The 21,139-nt window shown below is 36.3% G+C and overlaps 1 protein-coding gene across 1 annotated transcript in view; it reads right to left on the minus strand.

Annotated features, from left to right (window-relative positions):
• The window catches only part of LOC150104988 (zinc finger CCCH domain-containing protein 15), a 179,097-nt gene that overhangs the window by 53,075 nt on the left and 104,883 nt on the right, over positions 1–21,139 (minus strand). Inside the window, exons 5-7 of the mRNA XM_090396091.1 lie at positions 13,769–13,860; positions 6,084–6,266; positions 374–442 (exon numbers count right to left, since the gene is read on the minus strand). Of these exons, the coding sequence (XP_090252217.1) occupies positions 374–442; positions 6,084–6,266; positions 13,769–13,860 (344 nt within the window). The remainder of the gene's footprint in view (positions 1–373; positions 443–6,083; positions 6,267–13,768; positions 13,861–21,139) is intronic.

Genomic DNA, 21,139 nt, shown 5'->3' on the forward strand with positions numbered 1-21,139 from the left:
ATATGATCTGGGGTGATGGCAAAATTGAATCCTTTCTTAAGTATTTCAGTTTCTGGTTGTGTCAATATATGGTCCGAAAGGTTAAAAATTACTTTCTCATCATGGTCAATTTAAAGATCAATATATATTTCATTTTAATTATATGTCTGAATGACCAAATATAAATCTCAACAATTAGTCTACATTGTAATTTCCTTAAAAATAGTTATGAATTGCCAATATATATATATATATATATATGTTTGCTTACTTGGGAAAAAATGGAGTAAAACCAAGTTTAAAATTGCTTGGTATCTTTAATATAAGCCTTAACACCTCCACTTTTTCTATATTAAACATATTTTAAATAACTTGCTTAATGAATATTGCTTACTTTTCTTCGTTTCCATGCTAAAAATGTATCAAGAGTAATTCTTGTTAACTGGCTCCCAAGCTGGGCCCTCTGAAACATATAAACAATTATATTCTGATATCACTACTTATTAAACACAGTTATAATAAAAATCCAAATTAATTTCGTTCAACACTTAATATTTTTTCTAATACCATTTTGGATACTAATTTCATTTTTTTTAAAAATATCACAACTAGATCCTAAGGCATAATGAAATATAAAGCACCAATAAACGCAACAGATAAACCATATACTTTGTATAACAGTCGAATGCGCTGTATTGCACCAACTGTGCCCCACAAATTTAAGTGGTATGTGATTATTTCCATAGCTCAGTGCACGATCAATGATGATTACTGAAGGATGGACCTGAAGTGGCTTGAAAATGTCCCATATTTGGTCTTTAGACCAAATATGGGACATTTTGTATTCTAACCCATTGTATTGATGTGCTACAGGTTTACAAACCTTACAATCTTAAGTGGGATTGTCATTTAAGAAAAAAAAAATGTTCACAATAGATAGATAACCGGTTAGAATAGCATTTTTGAAACACAATATATGGCCTGTTGAAGCTGACAGGCTTCAACAGGCCAAGCTTTGACCTATGCTGTATATGAGTATAATTCCACACTGTAGGGTAGAAGCTAGTTGAGTGTAATATAGTGTGTATATGATTTATTCTGATGTCTTTGTGGCAGAAGGTCATAGGAGGCATGTGAATGCAATGTTCCTAGTAAAGGAGGAGGTGATTTGCCTTAATCATTTAAACTGGAGTTGGATAAGAATTTTAATTTATTAGACACACAAGAATATATAATAATTTTTATTACTGCAAATGTTTTGATCATATACTAACTGGCCATCATCAGTGCATCTGGATAATCACAGGGTGAAACTAGAACAAAGAATGTTAATCCTATTTATAGAACTGAGCCAGTGCCAGAATGCCACTGGCTGATTACCAAAGGGTGGTTACAAAATAAAATGAGATTACAATTACAGCCAAAATTAAAATTAAGAGATTAAAATTAAGGCAAGAGACCAAAAGGCACTTTTGGACAGGCTGCAAATTTCCTGCTTTTGGCCCGTTCAAATTCTGTTTTGGAAGTATTGATAATTTTCTTGCATTTGTTTCTGGTTTCAGTATAGGCACTGAATGAGGATGGGGTTCTTGATTTGAGCCAGTTGTGATATGCCTGATTTTTCATTTGTACAACATTGGCACATTTTTTGGAGAACCAGGGTTTAGTTAGGGGATGGCAGGTTCTGAGTAGTGTGAGCAATATATGTTTTCATGCCAGTGAGGATCACTTTGGTGATGCATTCAGTGCATATGTTTGGACTGGAATGCCAAAAACAATAGTCTAACCATGAAGTATAATAGTCTCGGAGACTATCCCATTTGGCACTGTTATAATGACAAACTACTCTCGTGTGGGGTGACTGTGTAAGCATTTTTGCATGGGGAGGAGAGGAGCACTAAGTTGCGGTCAGAATTGCCCAAGGGGGTCACTACATTCACTACATATATGGAGGGGTCATTAGTAAGGAAGAGATCTAGGATATTTGGGGAGTGGAAACCTCCACATGGCCTTTAAAGGAATGCGGAGGACCGACCAGGGCTTCTGACCTAATGTCCAATCCTCACCTTCTCGTGGTGCACCCTGTTGGGTATCTACTTGGATACTGAACAAACGAGAATGGGCTGGCAATTTGGGATTTAGCCGACCAAATTGTATTCTTATTGGTTAAACCAAAATAAAAAATAATGGTACGACATGACAAAATTTCATGCCAGCTGGGGCGTTGCCCAGTTAAACAAGGCCCTATTGTTTTTGCCAAGGAACCAGGGCGAACAGCGAAAAGTCAGCTACTGGAACAAATCTGAAAAAAACCTCAACTCAACATCACCAGAGTTAAAGATCAGTACTATCAACATAAGAAGCCTGAATGGCAAAGAAATGGAGCAAGCTGAGGAATTATATAAGTATCAGATTGACATATTAGGGGTGACTGAAACAAAAAAGACAAAAACTGGCGAGATCTTTCTGAGCAATAAATACAAAATGTTATATTCAGGCAATGACAATCAAGGAAAATAAGGAGTAGCCATAGTATTCAGCACAAAATACGAGGCGAATCTTCTTTAATGGCAGTCAGTCTCAAGTAGAATAATGTGGGCAAATATGCGAATGGGGAACTAGACAATGAGACTTATTTGTGCCTATGGCCCCATAGAAGATTCTACTAAGGTAGAAGTGGAGCAATTTTTTGAGGCTTTAGAAAAAGCAACTGACACAATGAAAAAGGAAAAGTTGGTTACTTAAATATAAAGAGCTAATAAGCTTCATTTTGGCGATATAAACATTATTAATAGACGAGTTGTCCGGTATTGTACTACGTACTACGGTCACTTGCATTAGCTCACACTAGTGGTTGCCAATACTTTATAGTTTACTATATTCGGCAAGAAACTCTCCGATTCCAATCTTTGAGTTTCTTATTCGGTTTTAAAACAATGTGGGATTTATTATCCCCTTAATTTAAATAATGGAAAAGTTGGTCCTTGTTGGGGATCCAAATAGCAGAATAGGAAATGATTGTGAGACATACAAAAATATTCTGGGAAAATTTGGAGAAAAGAGCAAAGCTAATAATAATGGCAAATATCTGTTGGATTTCTGCTCAGGACATGGACTGGTTATTACTAACACATGTTCGAACATAGAAATGTGCACAAATTCACATGGAGAGAAGAGGCAAGGAATAAGAAAAGTCTCATTGACCATGTTATTGTTGATAGTGATGTTTTCTCCCTGGTGCAGGACACCAGAGTGTACAGAGGATTTGAAATTGGAAGTGATCACTATTTAGTCTTGAGTAGGATAAAATTGAATTTCATATTGAAAAGAATAACATGTAAGAAAGTTTTAAAGCGAATAAAAGTTGAGCAGTTCTCAGATGTGAACTGTAGACTAAAATACACAACGATTATTGAAGAAAAAATGAAAGAATTTGAGAACAGGAATCAAACCTTGGAGATTCAGTGGCAAACTCTGAAGAAAACATTGATTGATTCTTCAGAGTTTGCCACTGAATCTGATAAAAAAATCAGATCTCCCTGGTGGACACAGGAAGGTAAAGAGGCAGTGAAGGAAAAGAAGAAAGCATATCAAAAGTTCCTGTCAAATAAGTCAGCTTGTGCTCTTAGAGAATACAGAGACAAATGCAAGAATGCTAAACACTGTGTAAAACTAGCTAAACAAAAGTCATAGAGGACTTTGGCAAGAATATAGAAAATAAATATCAAGAAGGTGGCAAGAGGTTGTTGAAGAAGCTTAGGAATAGAGAAGGAGTACTGTAAAAGGAGTTAGAGATGATAAAGGTGACATGAAAATGGGAGAAAAAGATATCCTTGAAGTATGGAGTAATTACTTTGAAAAACTGCTAAATGAAACAAGTAGTGATAACAGCACAGTGGTAAAAAACACTGACCAGGCATGCAGTCAGGAATAAATATCCATACTTGAAGTAGAAAAAGCCATCAAAAGCTTGAAATGTGGAAAGGCAGCAGGAGTAGATGATATTCGACCAGAAATGCTGAAGCATGGTGGTATAAGAGTCTTACAGTGGCTGCACTGCATAGTTCAGAAAGCCTGGACAGAGGGACGAATTCCTGATGATTGGAGTAGAGCTCTCATAATACCCATATATAAAAAGGGAAATAATACTGAATGTGAGAATTACAGAGGTATTTCCCTACTGAGTGTTCCTGGCAAGATCTATGCAAGTATACTTGAGAAACGGTTGAGAAGAATTGTGGAAGAAAAGCTTGGTGAAGAACAAGCTGGATTCAGGCCAAATAGAGGTTGTCAGGATCAGATCTTCACTTTACGACAAATAGTCGAGAAAGCATGGGAATATAACAAAGATCTGTATTTAAGTTTTGTCGATTTGGAAAAGGCATATGACAAGGTGCCAAGAGAGAAGCTATTCAATAAGCTGCAGTTATATGGTGTCAATGGGGCATTATATCAAGCAATACTTAGTCTTTATTTGAGTTGTAAGTCAGCAGTTAGAATTGAAGGAAGTACAGGAAGATGGTTTAATGTTAAATCTGGTGTGAGACAAGGATGTACATTATCCCCTCTGTTATTCATTATCTATATGGATCACATTATGAAGGAATGTGGTATTAAACCTGATATCAAAATTGGAGATGTTAATGTCAGCTCTTTGCTTTATGCAGATGATGTTATACTTCTAAATAAATCCGCTACAAGTCTGCAAGATTCTCTGACTAAATTGAATAGCTGTTGTAGTAGATATGGTATGAAGGTCAGCAATAAAAAGACAAAGACAATGAAAATAGGCAGAATCATTGAAAATGTCAACTGTGTTGTGAATGGAGAACCTGTGGAACAAGTAAAACATTTCAGCTACTTAGGCACAATTTTTACTGAAGATGGTAAACTAAATATAGAAATAGACAACAGAATCAGCAAAGCTGGTATCGTGGGAAGTCAATTGAATAAATTCATATGGAATAAGAAAGAAATTAGTCGGAACACTAAATTAGCTGTATACAAGACTGTGTTCAAACCAATTTTAACTTATGGATCTGAGAGCTGGGTCAGAAGTAAAACACTTGACCAAAGACTAGAGACCGCAGATATGAGAGTCCTGAGAAAGATTAGAGGCATGAACAGATGGCATCAATGGCAATATCATATTAAAAATGAGGATATTAGGAAAGAACTTGACATTGTCAGCATCCAGGAATGCGTTAGCAGAGCTAATCTCAGGTGGTATGGTCACTTAAACAGAATGGGAGAGGAAAGATTAGCAAAAGAAGTGTTCTCTGCCAGGTTGGCAGGAAAACGACCCAGAGGAAGACCAAGATATAGGTGGATTGATACGGTACAAAGTGCCTTAGACGATAGAAATATAAGATCTGATAATGTTGGAGTCTTGACAAGTAACAGACTGATTTGGAGGAAAATTGTAGATAGGAAGTTAGTAATGATGTAATTTTTTCATGTAGTACTGTCATATCCTGTACACCCCTTGAGGGTACATGGCAGGAATTTGATGATGATGATGATGATGATATATATATATATATATATATATATACACATGCGTGTGCGTTTTTTTTCTGGTTAACGTGTAGATTGAGGCACATGTGCCCATAGACTAGCACTGCATTAGCATTGGTTAACCTTTTTTATTGGGGGGGGGGATTTGGATGTGGCATGTTTGTGTCCTTGTAGTGGTGTTTGAGAGGAATTTATTACAGTTTTGTGCATGTGTGTTTTCCCACTAATTTTCAGTCTTGCTATAATATCTATATAGTGGCTGTTTCAGCTCTCTCTGTGGGTCCTAGGTTTCTGTCATTGAATGAGTTTGTTCATCATGTCAGGTATGTAGAAGCTTCAAGTAGCTTTGCCCTAGTGATTATTATAATTTAACATATAAGTAATAATAATATTATTATTATTATCTAATGTCATTTAATATCTAACAAATTCTCCCGAAGTATACAGAAACATATAAAAACTGGTAGAAGTGTGGAAGTAACTGTTTTATCTTTAGAATCATGTAGTCTTTATACCAGAACTCTCAAGAATTTTAAAATAACTACTAATAAATAAAATACAGAAATCAGCTGAATTTATTATAATACCTCTCTTTCCACCAGATCTTCAATTGATATTTCTTCTTTCTTGTCTTCTTTCTTCTTGTCTTTTTTTAGCATAAAGCCTGGAGGAAGGGCATGTCGATAGTGGCATTTGTTTCCTCCATTTGGACACTCCCAGAACCAACCATATTTGTTATTTTCCAAAGCATCCAGAAAAAATTTGCATATCTATTGCATAAAAAAAATCCATATTTCATTATGAGATAATCTGAAAGAATAATGCATAATAAATGAAACAGTTCTCTTTCTCTCTCACACACCTACCTTGTTACAACTACCACATATCCCTGCTCTGCCCATAGAATTGCACGAACCCAGTTCCATTAGTGGTGCTGTGTACAGCCAAAATTTGCCTGTTTATCAGTAGAATGAGAATCGTCTAGCTATGACAAAACAAAAGACATATCTAACAGCCAAAGAACAAGTCGATCAATGTTGCGTTAGGACACAATAACTTGTGAGGACTGTGAAGGCATGCCTCTGCTGTAATCCTGTGAAAATGCAGAAAGAGATGTTGCAAGAGGTGAATGTTTTGCAGAGAATGATGTCACATGTATTAATTGATGATCTGGGGGATGAGAGACTATCATCATTCTACTGGACACTTCATAACACCACAACATATGTGTCAGAGGGTAATAAAAATCAAAAGGTACTTCTCCAGCAGTATGAGAACAACAGACACAGATATATACCTTTAAACATTACTTTAATCACCACAGGATCACACAGCACATGCCATAGCATCAAGGATTCAGAGATCATCACCCCCACACCAGTGAGGGTTTAGTGTGTTTGTGTGTGTGTGTGGGGGGGGTGCATATCCAAGTTTCATTTCTGCAAGAAAGAGGTCAAAACCTACACCAAAGTGTATCAAACGCTATGTTGGATTGGAACCTGTGGTACAGCCCCTGAACAACACCTTGTTCCACAGTAGGCAGTGGACCTTCCAACATGACTCAGCCATCGCACAAAAGGTGAGGACTACACAACAGTGGATGGAGGCAATCTGAACCAGCTGGACTTCAAACTGTGGTCAGAGCTCGAGAGAGAGAGAGAGAGTAGCCTGCAAGAAACAATACCTGAAGGTGGATTTGGAGTGAGCAGTGGCAGCATTTCAGTTTGATGTTGTGCATATCACCATCAACATGTGGCCTCACAGACCTTGGGTATGCGTGAAGGCAAAAGAGGGGACATTTGGAACATTGAATGCTGCTACATGCACATTATACATGTGCATATAGCACTGAAAACTGTAAATGATTTACTGATAAATTTAAGGTTTATGTGCTGTTCAGGTTGTAACCATGTTTATGGCTAGACTGTGCGTGTGTGGGGGTGGGTGGGTGGGTGTCCTCTTCTTCCACTTCTAAAACTGAAAATTTGCAAGCAAACATCTTATTTAATCAACAGGACTAAGCAGAACTCCAAAAAGTTTTAGTGCTTTAAAAGGTTTTGGAACCGGGGAATAACTTGAAACTAAAATATGCTGACATGTTTTCTTTATTTTATAAAAATAAAGAAACTGAATAACTACCTTGCTTAAAGTATCACATTATCTTTTATCACTGACATTTTTTAAAAGGAAGATGCATAAAAACCAAGCTGAACATCTTGATTTTTATATAAAACTTTAAGAAATGAACTTCTGTTTTTCAATTATACATTTATTATTTCAAACTGGAAGTATTTTTTTGCTTCAATAAGTAATAACAACACACTGAACTAGCAAAATTATGTTTCTTTCTTGTTTGCTCATAAGAACTATAGCCACTTTTAGGAAAGCAGATCACTAAGAAGATAAAAAATATTGCAAGAAGAACAGATAAACTACTTGGCTACAGACCAAGCTCATCAGTATGCAGGAGCTAAGTTGCAGCCTGTTAATGGCCAGCTGAAACCTCAGCTAAAGGCTAAGAGTCTAGACCAGCATTTCTCAAAGTGTGGTCAGCAGCCCAATAGAGGGCCTCTAAGGGAATGTTATTAGTAAATAATTTGTAAATTTTAGTTTGTAAATTTTCAGATATGGTTTAGAATACAATATATACTAAAAATCCAATTAATAAAGTTTCTTTTACATAAATTGTTTAAATTCAATATAATAATATGCATAATATTTTGCCACACACTGCATATTTCAACATGCAAGCGTATAGTGGTACATAAAACCAGACACTGTCTTGTCACACATACAGATGACATTATTGTAACATCTCCCAAAAATAATTGACTTAGTGGCAAAACTCCTCTTTCAACTCTTGCAATGATGACCAAGGCAAAGTACCCACCCACCACAAAAACATTATTAACAACTGCTCGTCCCATGCTACCACTAGTCTTTGATCACACAGAAATCGAAGAATCTTAAATAACTGACACCAACAGGTCATTTGATACTAATGGTAACCCCAATGGGCTGAGTTAAAAACTTGCGTTCCAGAATTAACACCTATCTTGTATCAACTGTTCAGTCTTTCCTACTTATGGGCATCTACCCTACATGGAACAAGCCTGCACTGTCTTAACTGCTCTTACTTCAGTTCTCTCATCAATCCTCTCATAGAAGAGTATGTTATCAGTGTCAACTTAACTACCTGAAGATCTACAAGGGAATTAGTACTCAGCAGTATGAATTCTGCCACTCTCTACTAATCTCTCACGTGATTTAGTGGTTAGGATACCTATATGCCACTCAGAAGGATAATTACATAATAAAGCTCATCTATATTCCTATTTTTGGACAAAAACCATTTTGGTTTTTGTCCAAAAAAGGATTTTGAAGGATTTTGAAGAATTAGGTGATCACTCACAACATTTCTATGACATTTGATTGGGTCTAGCACAGAGGCCTGCTCAGCAAACTACCATCTTATGGCTTAACCTTTACACTTTACAACTGTGTTAACAGCTTCCTTTTTGATAGCCAACTATGTGTCACGATTCAGTTTTCTCTCCTCAGATTTTCGCACTGATGCAGGAGCATCCCAGAGATCTCTCTCTCACTTTTCCTCCTGTACATGACCCTGCTCTCATTGGCATCAAATTTTATTCATAGCTGTGCTGATGAGAGCACACTCCATTCCTACTGTTATGACAACCCATGTGGTGCCCAATCATTAGAAGTTACAAGACCTTCCATAATTAATGCCATAAACTCTGATCTCCTTACCAATTCTTTTAAGTTGAGTGAAGATAACATTGTGAACTTCAGCGATGCTGCCAAAACACATTTCTCTATAATATCTCACAAGAAATATCTCAAGCTGCCTCATTCCCTTATATTTGATAATACCGACATTTCCAAACATGATTAAATTCTTATCTTCGGGCAACTTACACCATCAGTCTTTCCTGGAATAAGCACATATCAACCATAGCATTTGTGCTACTCCAAAATACTAAGTGTATTTTTCTGCTCAAGACAGTTCCTTCTCAACTGTACAACTTTTAACTCTATAAAATCTGCCCAACCATGGAATATTGCTCACACATTTGGAATCGTGCACCCAAAAAACCTTTCTAAGATTGAGCAATGCTATTCAGAAAAGGACATTCTGATTGATGATCTCTCTCACACACACACACACACATTTGTTGAACTGCTACCATCATCCCTTCACTTTCTTCCAAGACTGTAATAAAAGAAGTAGTTTCTGTTTAATATTTTTTTTGTGAAACCCACCCACAAGAGACTGCTAAGCCTATTATACATTAATAGCTTATAATAATATGCAAGTTCCATGGTTGATCTCTAGATAAGGTTGGCTAAGAATTAAATATTCTGAAAACCCTTATCTAGAGACCAAACATGGAACTTATTCAAGCTACTTCGAGCCTGCAATAAGCAAGATGGTGGTCAAACACTAAGCGATGAAATTCATCTCTCACCTAGACATTAACACGCATTCATGCCTAAAGTGCGATGTCAGCCCATGACCTTTTAGTTGAAAAGCAGGTATGCTATCTACTCAGAATTGGTTTCAAACTTACTAAGTTCTTTCTAAGAACAGTCTAAGAAAATTGTTTCTAAGAACAGTCTCCATCTGTCTTCCCAAAAAGCAACTACAAAAACTTACAGCTATTTGAGAAACGTGTCAAACCCACATACAGCACTATGTGGGTTTTGCATCTTAATAAATCGTAGTTTTAAGTAGCACTACTGGTGTTAATTCCCGAAGGGAATTATCAGTAGTATTAATTTTGACTTGACTTGGACAAAGGAGTGGGGTTGTAGTTTTAATATTAATAAGTGCAAGCTGTGTACTACATCAACAGTGCTGTACTGCAAGTGGATGAGATTAGAGATTTGGGAGTGATGGTTAACAGCAGACTAAAGTCTAGAGGGTATATTGCAAGTGTAGCAAAGGCTGCACATCGTAGTGCTGCTATGATAAGAAGTACTCTAAGATGCAAGGAATAAGGAAGTGGTTGTGCCACTGTATAAAGCACTCATCATACCACACTTCGACTACTGTGCTCAAATCTGGTCACCTGGTTTTCAGTGTGATGTGGAAACATTGGAGAGGGTCCAGAGGTGAGTGACTAAGGCAATATCAAGAGTTTAGACTGCTGGCTATGGAGAGAGGTTGAAAAAATTGTTTAAGGACTGAATACTATTGGGCTGTAATTAAATTAAATTAAAAGTGATACATTTATTTTATACAGTTGAAGATATATTTCCCAAACTTTTGGGATAGTGAGACAGTCGTTATGGTTCACACTGGGTCTGTACCATAAGGCTTCAGCACTTTCTTTATACAAACGCTCAAGTTTATTTATGGATCTGTGTAGTAGCTTGGTCTGTTGCCATTGGATCCTGTGGTTGGCATTTTCAACTCCATGTTGTACAAGACCAGATTTGTGAGGTTTGATATCGTCTTGATGTGAGGATGTCGTCTTGATGTTCAGAGATGAGTTTATTTATAGATCTTCCTTTGTCCATAGTAAGACAAGTTACAAGAACATGGAACCTCGTATATGACAGATATCATCAGTGGCGATAGTTTGTGTTTTGGAGAAGATAATAACAAAGTAACAAAGAAATAGTTCAATTTTTCTTTTTATATATAAAATGATAAGCCTTTTTATGTCACGTTTTGAAACTCGGGCTACCCTGTGTGTCAAGTCTTCAAAATTCGAGGAGAACCGGCCTACCAGTTCGGAACTTGTGTGTGTGTGTGTGGGGGGGGGGGGGGGGGGGCCTTTTGAAGACTTGACACTCAGGGGCTACCCTAGAAGCCAGAGAGGGGGAGGAACCCACTTTTGAGTCTTTAAAATTCAAGTCGTCAGAATTCAAGGAGAACCAGCCTACCAGTCCGGAACCCGGGGGGAGCCCCCCCCGGGATCCTCTCCCCCAATTGGCACATCCTGGAGTTTATTGCATCTATAATTTTTATCTTATATTGGAGAAACCGGATGTACAACCCTATCCATAAGCCCAGATCACGCTCTTAACACCTACGCCAAATTGATTGGAAAAGTACTTGCTCGTTACAGCATACAAAAACCTGGTGTGAACAGAAATTTAAAGAAGCCTGAAATTTTAATTATCCATCCTAATCTTAACAATAATGGTGGCATAAAAATCCCAAAAATTTGTATGGCACACATTTAGTCCACTTAGTTTCCAGCAAACCCTGACTTTAGGACTCCAAGCAATTTTTCATCTTTTATTGGTCAATATCCATACTAGATGGTTGTAATTTATATGCATACTTTCCAGGTTGTTTATACATTTCTTCATCACCACTCTCCACTGCTCACATTCCAAGTAATTTTTATGTTTGGATATTAATTTTTTCCTTTTTTGTAAAAATGTTGCTCTCCAGCTTAATTTAATTTTGTAACCTAATAGATAATAATAATAATAGGGCTCTAGCTTTGATGTAGTAAGGTTTTTTCCCCCCCACCAGAGGACAGGCCAATAGTTGTAACAGTTGGTCAGTAACTTTAACATGACATGTAGATTGTGGTGCAGCTTGTTTCTTTGTATATATGTCTATACTCCAGATGACCTTAATGCGAAGGTCGAAATGTCGATTGTTTATTTTGGTTTATGTTAAATTAAAGTTTTACTCTAACACAGTAGTTGTTTACATTATTTTCATGATGTATTCTAATCACATAAGCATAAAGGAAAGGATTTGACAACAGTCAGTTGGAGCCTCTTGAGTTAAAGCAGTATAGATTTTGAAACAAGTAAAATCAGTGGTAATAAAAATAAACATATATAAGTGTGAGAGGTTTTCAGGAAATTAATGGATGTAATACAATATTTTTTCATTTTAAAAATTCTTCACCATCTTGTATTAATTCTGATAAAAACTGATTTTTAAATATTGAAGTTTTTAATCTTAATACACTGATTTTAAATCAGTTTAGCTTAAAGAAAAATTGCTAAGAATATGTGGTCTCACTAGTGAGATTGTTCAAACTAATAATAAAGAATTTAAAGAGATTGTAATCAATACAAAAAAGGTACAAAAGCATAGTATACATATAGGACGGGAATATCAAGTTAGCTTAAAAATTATTTAATTTTAATGCATTGCATGATTTTAAGTAATGATTAACAAAGAAATATTAAACTTGCAGTTTGTATTTAGTAGATTAATGATTTCCTGGAGGACTGGTCGCTACCAATTCTGCATATTACATCTTAATTCTGCACTGTATTATACTCCATACAGGAGAACAAATGTTTATTTTGTCTGTCAATTGCTGCCACAACTGAACTGCTTTTCTTTTATTGTCAGCACTAAAAAAATAAACAATAATTAAATAGGAAATAAATTTGCAAAAAAACAGAATAAGGCAGTTAGTGGGCAGCATAAACATTCAACATTAATATCTCACTGCATGGTAGCATGCAACCCACATTTGAGATACTTGATCAAAATATTAAGTATGTGAGTCCTTCACATAAAACAAATAAACATTAAGGGAAATATCACATACATTGAAAATAATTTTCCATAATTCTGATAAAAGTATGAAGTCATTATTATTTAAGGCGATTCTACAAAGAGGAGCTTCACAACTTTCTTTAAATTTTTGTAAAGAGGAATCTGCTTTCACAAAACAACTATATCGACTTCTAAACTGACACTGTCTATTTACTGCTCTCAACAACTATATCATCTTCCAAATGAATATTGTCTGTTTAATTTCTTCCAAGACACTATCTACTTTCTGCTATTCCATATAGATGTCTAATACACTGTCAGAAATCTGTATGGAAGATGTCAAGTGCGGGATTAAAAGATGTAATTTGCCTTTGGTAGAAGGTAGAACAAAAAAATTCTTTACCATTAAACAGGAAGGGCGATATATAAAAATTGGATTCTAGAATTCTGGCAATTCTTTCAGAAATATCTTTGGCATAAAAGAATGTCACCCTGAGAACAATGTCAAGAAGGTAGGGAAGATACTTTGTAATCAATCTATTGCTACAGTTAACTTTATGGATGGATGGATGTGAACTAATTTTGGAACATATATAGGTTTCTCAGAGAATGACATAAATTCTGAGGATAAATCATTTTGTACATGTAAAAAATATAATAATAGCTAATTATTTCAAAGGGAACTAAATTTCAATATACTATAGTAGAGCACTATTCAAATTTTTTAATGCAAAATATTAAAATCTACAATAAAGAAAGGCTTACAATTTCTGTTTTTGGCAATTTTTTTTCTGCCTCCCCATGTTTTTTTTCTACAACTTCTTTTAATTTATCTTCATCCCAATTTTCCATATTGTCTATGGAGGAAAAAAATAAAGGAATAAGAAATATTTCTGAATAAGTACAATACATCATCTAATTTATCTTACTTTAAAACTGAATAATTTTTTATACTTTTGATAATACCCAAGTCTCCAAACATGATGGCTTGCACATTTACCCTGTCCTACCATTTTTGTTCATGATATTATTTTTCATCTATATATATATATATATATATATATATATATGCTATTGCTACAAATCCAGTAAGAGATCAATTTCTCTATTCTTACAACTAGGATGGAGACTCCCAAAAAAATTCTATTATTACCCAGAGAGGATAATCATATTAATTAGCATGTTTACTCTGTTTCTCACGTATATACGTGAGAAACAGAGTAAACATGCTAATTAATATGAGTATATACTGTACATCGCACAGGAGCATTTTTACAGTTTTCGATATATTATGGCATGCTAGTTTCAGTCTTAAAGAGACAGAATATGTTTGAAAATTTTCTATCTGATTTCAAGTTTTATATATTATTATCATTATTACTTGACACTTTAGGGAGTCCAAAGACTCATCGAGAGAGGGCACCTACTCTACAACTCTGTCTCCACCAAATACAACGAACCGCAACTATCATCATCTACACCAACACAATCTACTGCCCACCACCACTAGTATTTTCACAGACAATCACGAACATCCATGCCCATGGCAGGCTTTGAACCTGCAGCCTTTTTTTCTGGAGAGCAGATATGTTAACCACTCAGCCAACCACACAGCTATGTGTGTGTAAGTGGGAGAGCCAGCCTAGCTAGTTGAGTGGTTAGTATATCCACTCTGCACACAACAGGCTACGAGTTCAAATTCTGCTGTGGGAATGGGTATCTCCAACCTAAACACAATCATGGATTGCCTTTAGATTGGAGATAAATTTTATCACCCAGCATAAAAATAGCACTCCACCTATTGAGGGCTATAAAGTGGTTTTAAAAAGTTCCATGTTTGGTCTCTTATAATACAACAAATATATACAGGGTGTTCGGGATAAATTTGACAGTTTCGTAAGGAAAAAGAAAATCTTCTTTGTATCTATTAAATTTAATGAATTGACAAAAAACATTACAGGCAGAGTTAATTACAATACTATCAACAAGATTTACTCAAAATAACCACCATTAGCATCGATCACAGCTTCAATCCTGCTTCGGAACCTCGAACAAGCTGATGCTACAGTCTCCCTGGGAAGGGCCGCAAAAACTGTTTTAATTTTATCCATTAACTGGGCTTTTGTATTACTGGAAGTGCGATTGGTGTCTTTTTCAACTGCGCCCCATACAAAATAATCCATGGGGTTAAGGTCTGGGGAGTTTAGAGGCCAAACATTTGGACTGGTGAAGTCGTAGAAATTTTCAGACAACCATTTTTGACTTTTCCCAGAGGTGTGGCAAGGGGCCGAATCCTGCTGCCATACATACGGCCTACCATTGGCTACCCTTGTTATCCAGGGCTTGACTACAGTGTTTAGCAACTCCACGTAGCCATCTGAAGTCAACCTGAGGCCCTCTTGGAAAAAATGCGGAGGCATCACATTGCCTTCAGAGGATACACATCCGAAAACCATCACAGTTTGGGGAAATTTAGTCTGCATTACACGAGGAATGTCCTTTGTACTGTATGCAAGCCATCTGTTATTCTGCGTGTTGTGTTTTTGATCCTGGCAAAAGTTTTTCTCATCGGAAAAGAACCAGATTGTTTGTGGTTCCGCAGGATGTTTCACTCTGCTTAGAAGTTTCTTCGCGTTTATCAAACGTTTTTCACGGGCCTTTTCTGTAAGCAGCTGACCTTTGCGGCACTTGTATGAGTAGTAGCGGAGGTCTTCATTGAGTGCAAGCTTCATAGTAGAGGCTGCAACATTCATTTCACGTGACAAAGCCCGAATTCCAATGCTAGGGTTCTTCAACACCTGTTCCTGCAGATTTGCGAGGAATTCTGCTGTACGAACGCAATCAGATCGTCTGCTAGGGATCTTTCTTCTTGCTACATCCTCGTAGTCACCATTGCAAGTCTCTAGTTCATGCCTGATTGTTTTTACTGTATTCAGGGAGCATTGGGCAGCAGTCGAAATATCCTTATTTTGATGGCTGGCACGAATCATCATGATACAAGTTATTCTCTTCCATGATTCAGGTGGGTTCCAGCTATCCATCCTTTCTGACATCTTGTATATGAATGAAGAAGGGTCCAACCTTTTAAATGAAGAGAAGTGTGTGTTAATACATGTAACTTACGGAAAAATATAATTAATTATAAATATGTCAAATTTATCCCGAACACCCTGTATATATATTAAACAATTAATAAAAATAGAAAAAATTCCCTGACAGACCCAAAATACTAATACAGTATAGTCATACCCCGAAGTTACGCGGTAGGTGGGACCAACAAAAAGCGCGTAAGTCGGGGTACAATTTTGCATGTAATTTATATATACAAACATACAAAATATTAGTTAACTCGGCCCAAAGGTTTACAAAAGTACCTATATTTTTTAATAAATATAATCAGAATTCTAGTTTTTTGTACATAAAAAAAGAAAGTTATTTTTCGATGTCGATGGTTTCATAAAATCTAATAGATTCGTCTGATGGCATAATGTCTTTTTCTTGTCACACAAAATTTCTTCATAGCAAGCTAATGATTTTTTTATTCCTTGCCTTGTGGGTACAATTCGTTCCTCGTTAGCAACTATGTCCTCCAAAATCTGTAAACCTTTCTTTTATGATTGTTCTTACTGTGGATTCTTGTAGATCAAACTACTTTGCTAGCTCATAAATTTTCATTTCGCCTTCAAAATCCTTAATAATGTTGAGAGTTTTGTTTACAAAGTTAATGTTTTTCTTTTCTTGCTAGCTGTAGAAGAATTGGACTTGCTTCTTTTGGACAACATTATTATTTTTTATGTGATAAAATTTTTATCAAGAACATAACATGGAGACTGTGCTAAACACATCAGTGCTTGTTCGCAGCATGTGCGACACTGGCAAATGCGGCCGGCGCTGGAAAGATATGACTAGTGGTGAGGCGTGAAGGGGGACGGAAATACGTACATACAAGAAACTGCATACTCCGGATTTGCGCAAGTCGGGATATGACTGTATATAGGTTTACAATCTTTTGTAAGTAGGAGTCACAAAAAAGTGTAAGATGATCATAGCAATCATTACTGAATGAAAGAAAATTCTTCATAGAAAACCAAAAAGTGAAATATACATAACAAGCACAACAAATTGTGCAGGATGATTTGTTTACTTTCTCCATTAATGCACACAATTCATGCCATGCCTAGATGAGTCACATGATCAACATCAGTTTGATGGATTATACCCCATCCCCCAATAGACATTTACTAAGCTACCAATGTATACAGGTGCAATTGATTATTGGTTAATTATTTATATGTTGCAAACAAATATCTTTCCCCTGACTTCATAAGTTTTTAATTATGCCCATCATAAAGACTAACATGAATGTCTACAGCTTATAGGATTACATACAAACTGTTCCGCAATTTATTGGCCAGACATACAGACACACACACATATATAAAAATCCAGCAACCAAACATTCAGAACAATCAAGAAGCTAAACATATTTCTTGGTGGAACACCAAATTAACAGTCCTAAGAAAACATGTTAATGCAATCAGACGACTATATCAAAGAACATACAATAACCAAGATTTAAGAGAGAGAGAGAGAGAGCAGAAGACCTACTATAAAGCCAAATACAGCTATCAGTCCAAAATTACAAATGTGAAAACAGAATGATGGATAAAATTCTGTACTGTTTCAACCATATTGAATCCTTGGAATTGCATATATAGATTAGCAGCAAACAAAAATAAGACAAACCTATATTATCAACCATCAAGAAAACAGTGGCATCTACACTAAAAACTTAGCAGAAACTGCAGCTATTATGATAAACAAGTTTATTCCCGATGACAGTGAATCAACAGACGAAGAAATCCACAAAACTCGCAGACAAAAGAATGAAAACAGACATAGACAACGCTAATGACAACTTATTTCCAACTAATGAAATTGAGTCAGTATTAAGGCCAATGGATCCAAGTAAAACTCCTGGAGAGGATGGAATAACCAGCAATATACACCTAAGAGCTTTTGTCGAATTCCGCGAACTCATAACAGTTTACAACGAATAACTAAAAAGAGGGCGATTTCCTTTAGTATAGAAACAGTCTAAAAATTATACCCATAATAAAACCAGGAAAAGAAACATCCAACAAAATTAGCAAATACAGGCCAATCAGTCTCATAAATGTTGCTGGTAAGGTGCTAGAAAAACTTCTGATAAACTGAATAATGCGCTATGTTTACTCAAGAAACCTATTAAGCAGCAATCAGTATGCATTTAGACCTCAATCCAGCACAGTAGATGCAATTATGGAGGTTAAAGAGTTCACAGAAGACAGTCTACAGCAAAGATGTACTACTGATCTCACTCAACATACAAGAAGCTTTCGATGCTGCATGGGCCAGCCATAATCAATCAATTAAGAGATTTAAAATGTCCAAAAAACTTACTCAATCTTACAACAAATTATTTTACAGGCAGAAGAGCAATCATGATATTAAAAACAACAGCTGTAACAAAAGAAGTCAAACGAGGCTGCCCGTAAGCTCCTGTTGTGGACCAGGCTTCTAGAACATCCAGTACGACTCGCTATTAAGACTTCCTTTCACTACTGAAACAAAAGTCATAGCTTTCGCCAATGATGCGATGATAATGATTCGGGGATGTGACAGCTTACAACTAGAAGTAACAGCCAACAAAGAACTTTAAAACTGCATAGTGGGCACACGAGAAGAAAGTTACATTCCAATAGCCCCAAGTCTAAAGTGTTCCACATCTGATGTAAAAAATCAAAACAACCTGTAACGGTCATCCTAAACAGAGAAGTTCTTGAGGTAGCCAGTGAGCTAAAATACCTAGGAGTAATAATAGATGAAAGATTTATCCTCAACAAGCACATCTCATATGTTGGCGAAAAAAAGCTTACAAATTGTGAACCTTCTAGCAAAGTTGACAAGGAATAAGCGGGGATTAGGCCAACAAGAGCTGAAAACAATATATACTGGAGCTTACTACCATTAATATCCTATGCTGCACCTGCCTGGAAACATTCACTAAAATCAAAGAAAAATCGACAAAAGCTAAACAGAGTTCAATGTCTTATAGCCATATGTATAATTAAAAGATACAGGACGATATCTTTCGAGGCATCTTGCGTTATTGCAGCTCTAACACCGATCTGCCTGAAAATACAAGAATTATCTCTAATATACTAAGTCACTTCCGGAAGATATAACAGAAATTCCAACATTGATCCAATTGCTACGAACACCTGCTTCGCTACAGTAAGTGGCCTCACCCAGCAAAGAAAACAAATATTAAGGAGAAGGAAAGCTCTGAAAGTGACGAATTCCATATATATATATATATATATATATATATATATATATATATATATATATATATACAGGGTGTTCGGGATAAATTTGACAGTTTCGTAAGGAAAAAGAAAATCTTCTTTGTATCTATTAAATTTAATGAATTGACAAAAAAACATTACAGGCAGAGTTAATTACAATACTATCAACAAGATTTACTCAAAATAACCACCATTAGCATCGATCACAGCTTCAATTCTGCTTCGGAACCTCGAACAAGCTGATGCTACAGTCTCCCTGGGAAGGGCCGCAAAAACTGTTTTAATTTTATCCATTAACTGGGCTTTTGTATTACTGGAAGTGCGATTGGTGTCTTTTTCAACTGCGCCCCATACAAAATAATCCATGGGGTTAAGGTCTGGGGAGTTTGGAGGCCAAACATTTGGACTGGTGAAGTCGTAGAAATTTTCAGAAAACCATTTTTGACTTTTCCCAGAGGTGTGGCAAGGGGCCGAATCCTGCTACCATACATACGGCCTACCATTGGCTACCCTTGTTATCCAGGGCTTGACTACAGTTAGCAACTCCACGAACAAAGCCCGAATTCCAATGCCAGGGTTCTTCAACACCTGTTCCTGCAGATTTGCGAGGAATTCTGCTGTACGAACGCAATCAGATCGTCTGCTAGGGATCTTTCTTCTTGCTACATCCTCGTAGTCACCATTGCAAGTCTCTAGTTCATGCCTGATTGTTTTTACTGTATTCAGGGAGCTTTGGGCAGCAGTCGTAATATCCTTATTTTGATGGCGGGCACGAATCATCATGATACAAGTTATTCTCTTCCATGATTCAGGTGGGTTCCAGCTATCCATCCTTTCTGACATCTTGTATATGAATGAAGAAGGGTCCAAACTTTTAAATGAAGAGAAGTGTGTGTTAATACATGTAACTTACGGAAAAATATAATTAATTATAAATATGTCAAATTTATCCCGAACACCCTGTATATATACTGACATAAGCAAATTCGGAGGGAACGTTGGCTGTTCTTTCATTGCATATAACAGTTAGTCAATTATGTAAGAATGCTGCTCTAGACTGCATCCTCTCTGTTCAAACAACCAAGCAGAACTTGCTATAGTTCATTCACTTACATATCTCCAGGAATTAGAAGTCGACACTTCTCATCAAAAGACAGCAAAAATTTACAGTGATAGCAGAAGCACTATAGACGGCATAAAAAAAAGCAGAACAACCATATAGCATTAATAGAATAGATAAGAAAGCTGGTTTGGAATCTCACTCTATTGAGATGGGAAATCAAATTCTGCTGAGTGAACACGTATACTGGGGTAGCAATATACGCAGGAAATGAAAGAGGATCAGTTGGCTAAAGAAGCGGTTAGAAACAAGTTACCAAAAGTACTCGAAATATGCTATAAAAACACTTGCAGAAGAAAGAAGCCTAGATTGATTCCCAATCTAGGATTCTTTCTTCTGGGAAGAAAACTTGTGGGAAGAAGAATGGAAAACATCAAAAAACGGATCAACAACAAAAGAATTCTTTCCTAGCATTAAAGCAGACAGACTCCGGATGAAAAAACACACCATTTCTCCAGGTTTAACCACAATACTAATGGGACATGGAAAACTAAGACACTACTTATAGATTCCATATCCTGGAATCACCATCATGTAATTGTAGTTCACACCTTCAATAGACAGTTGACTACATACTTTACGACTGCCAGCTACTGGACTCCATCTGGATGCCCCTAATGCAACACGTCATTACTTCTGGAGAGAAGTGGCCAGTGTCAAAACAGA

Source organism: Typopeltis vanoorti, chromosome 7 (genome assembly GCF_054136105.1).
Source record: "Typopeltis vanoorti isolate ZY-2024b chromosome 7, IOZ_Tvanoo_1.0, whole genome shotgun sequence".
Lineage (NCBI taxonomy): Eukaryota > Metazoa > Arthropoda > Arachnida > Uropygi > Thelyphonidae > Typopeltis > Typopeltis vanoorti.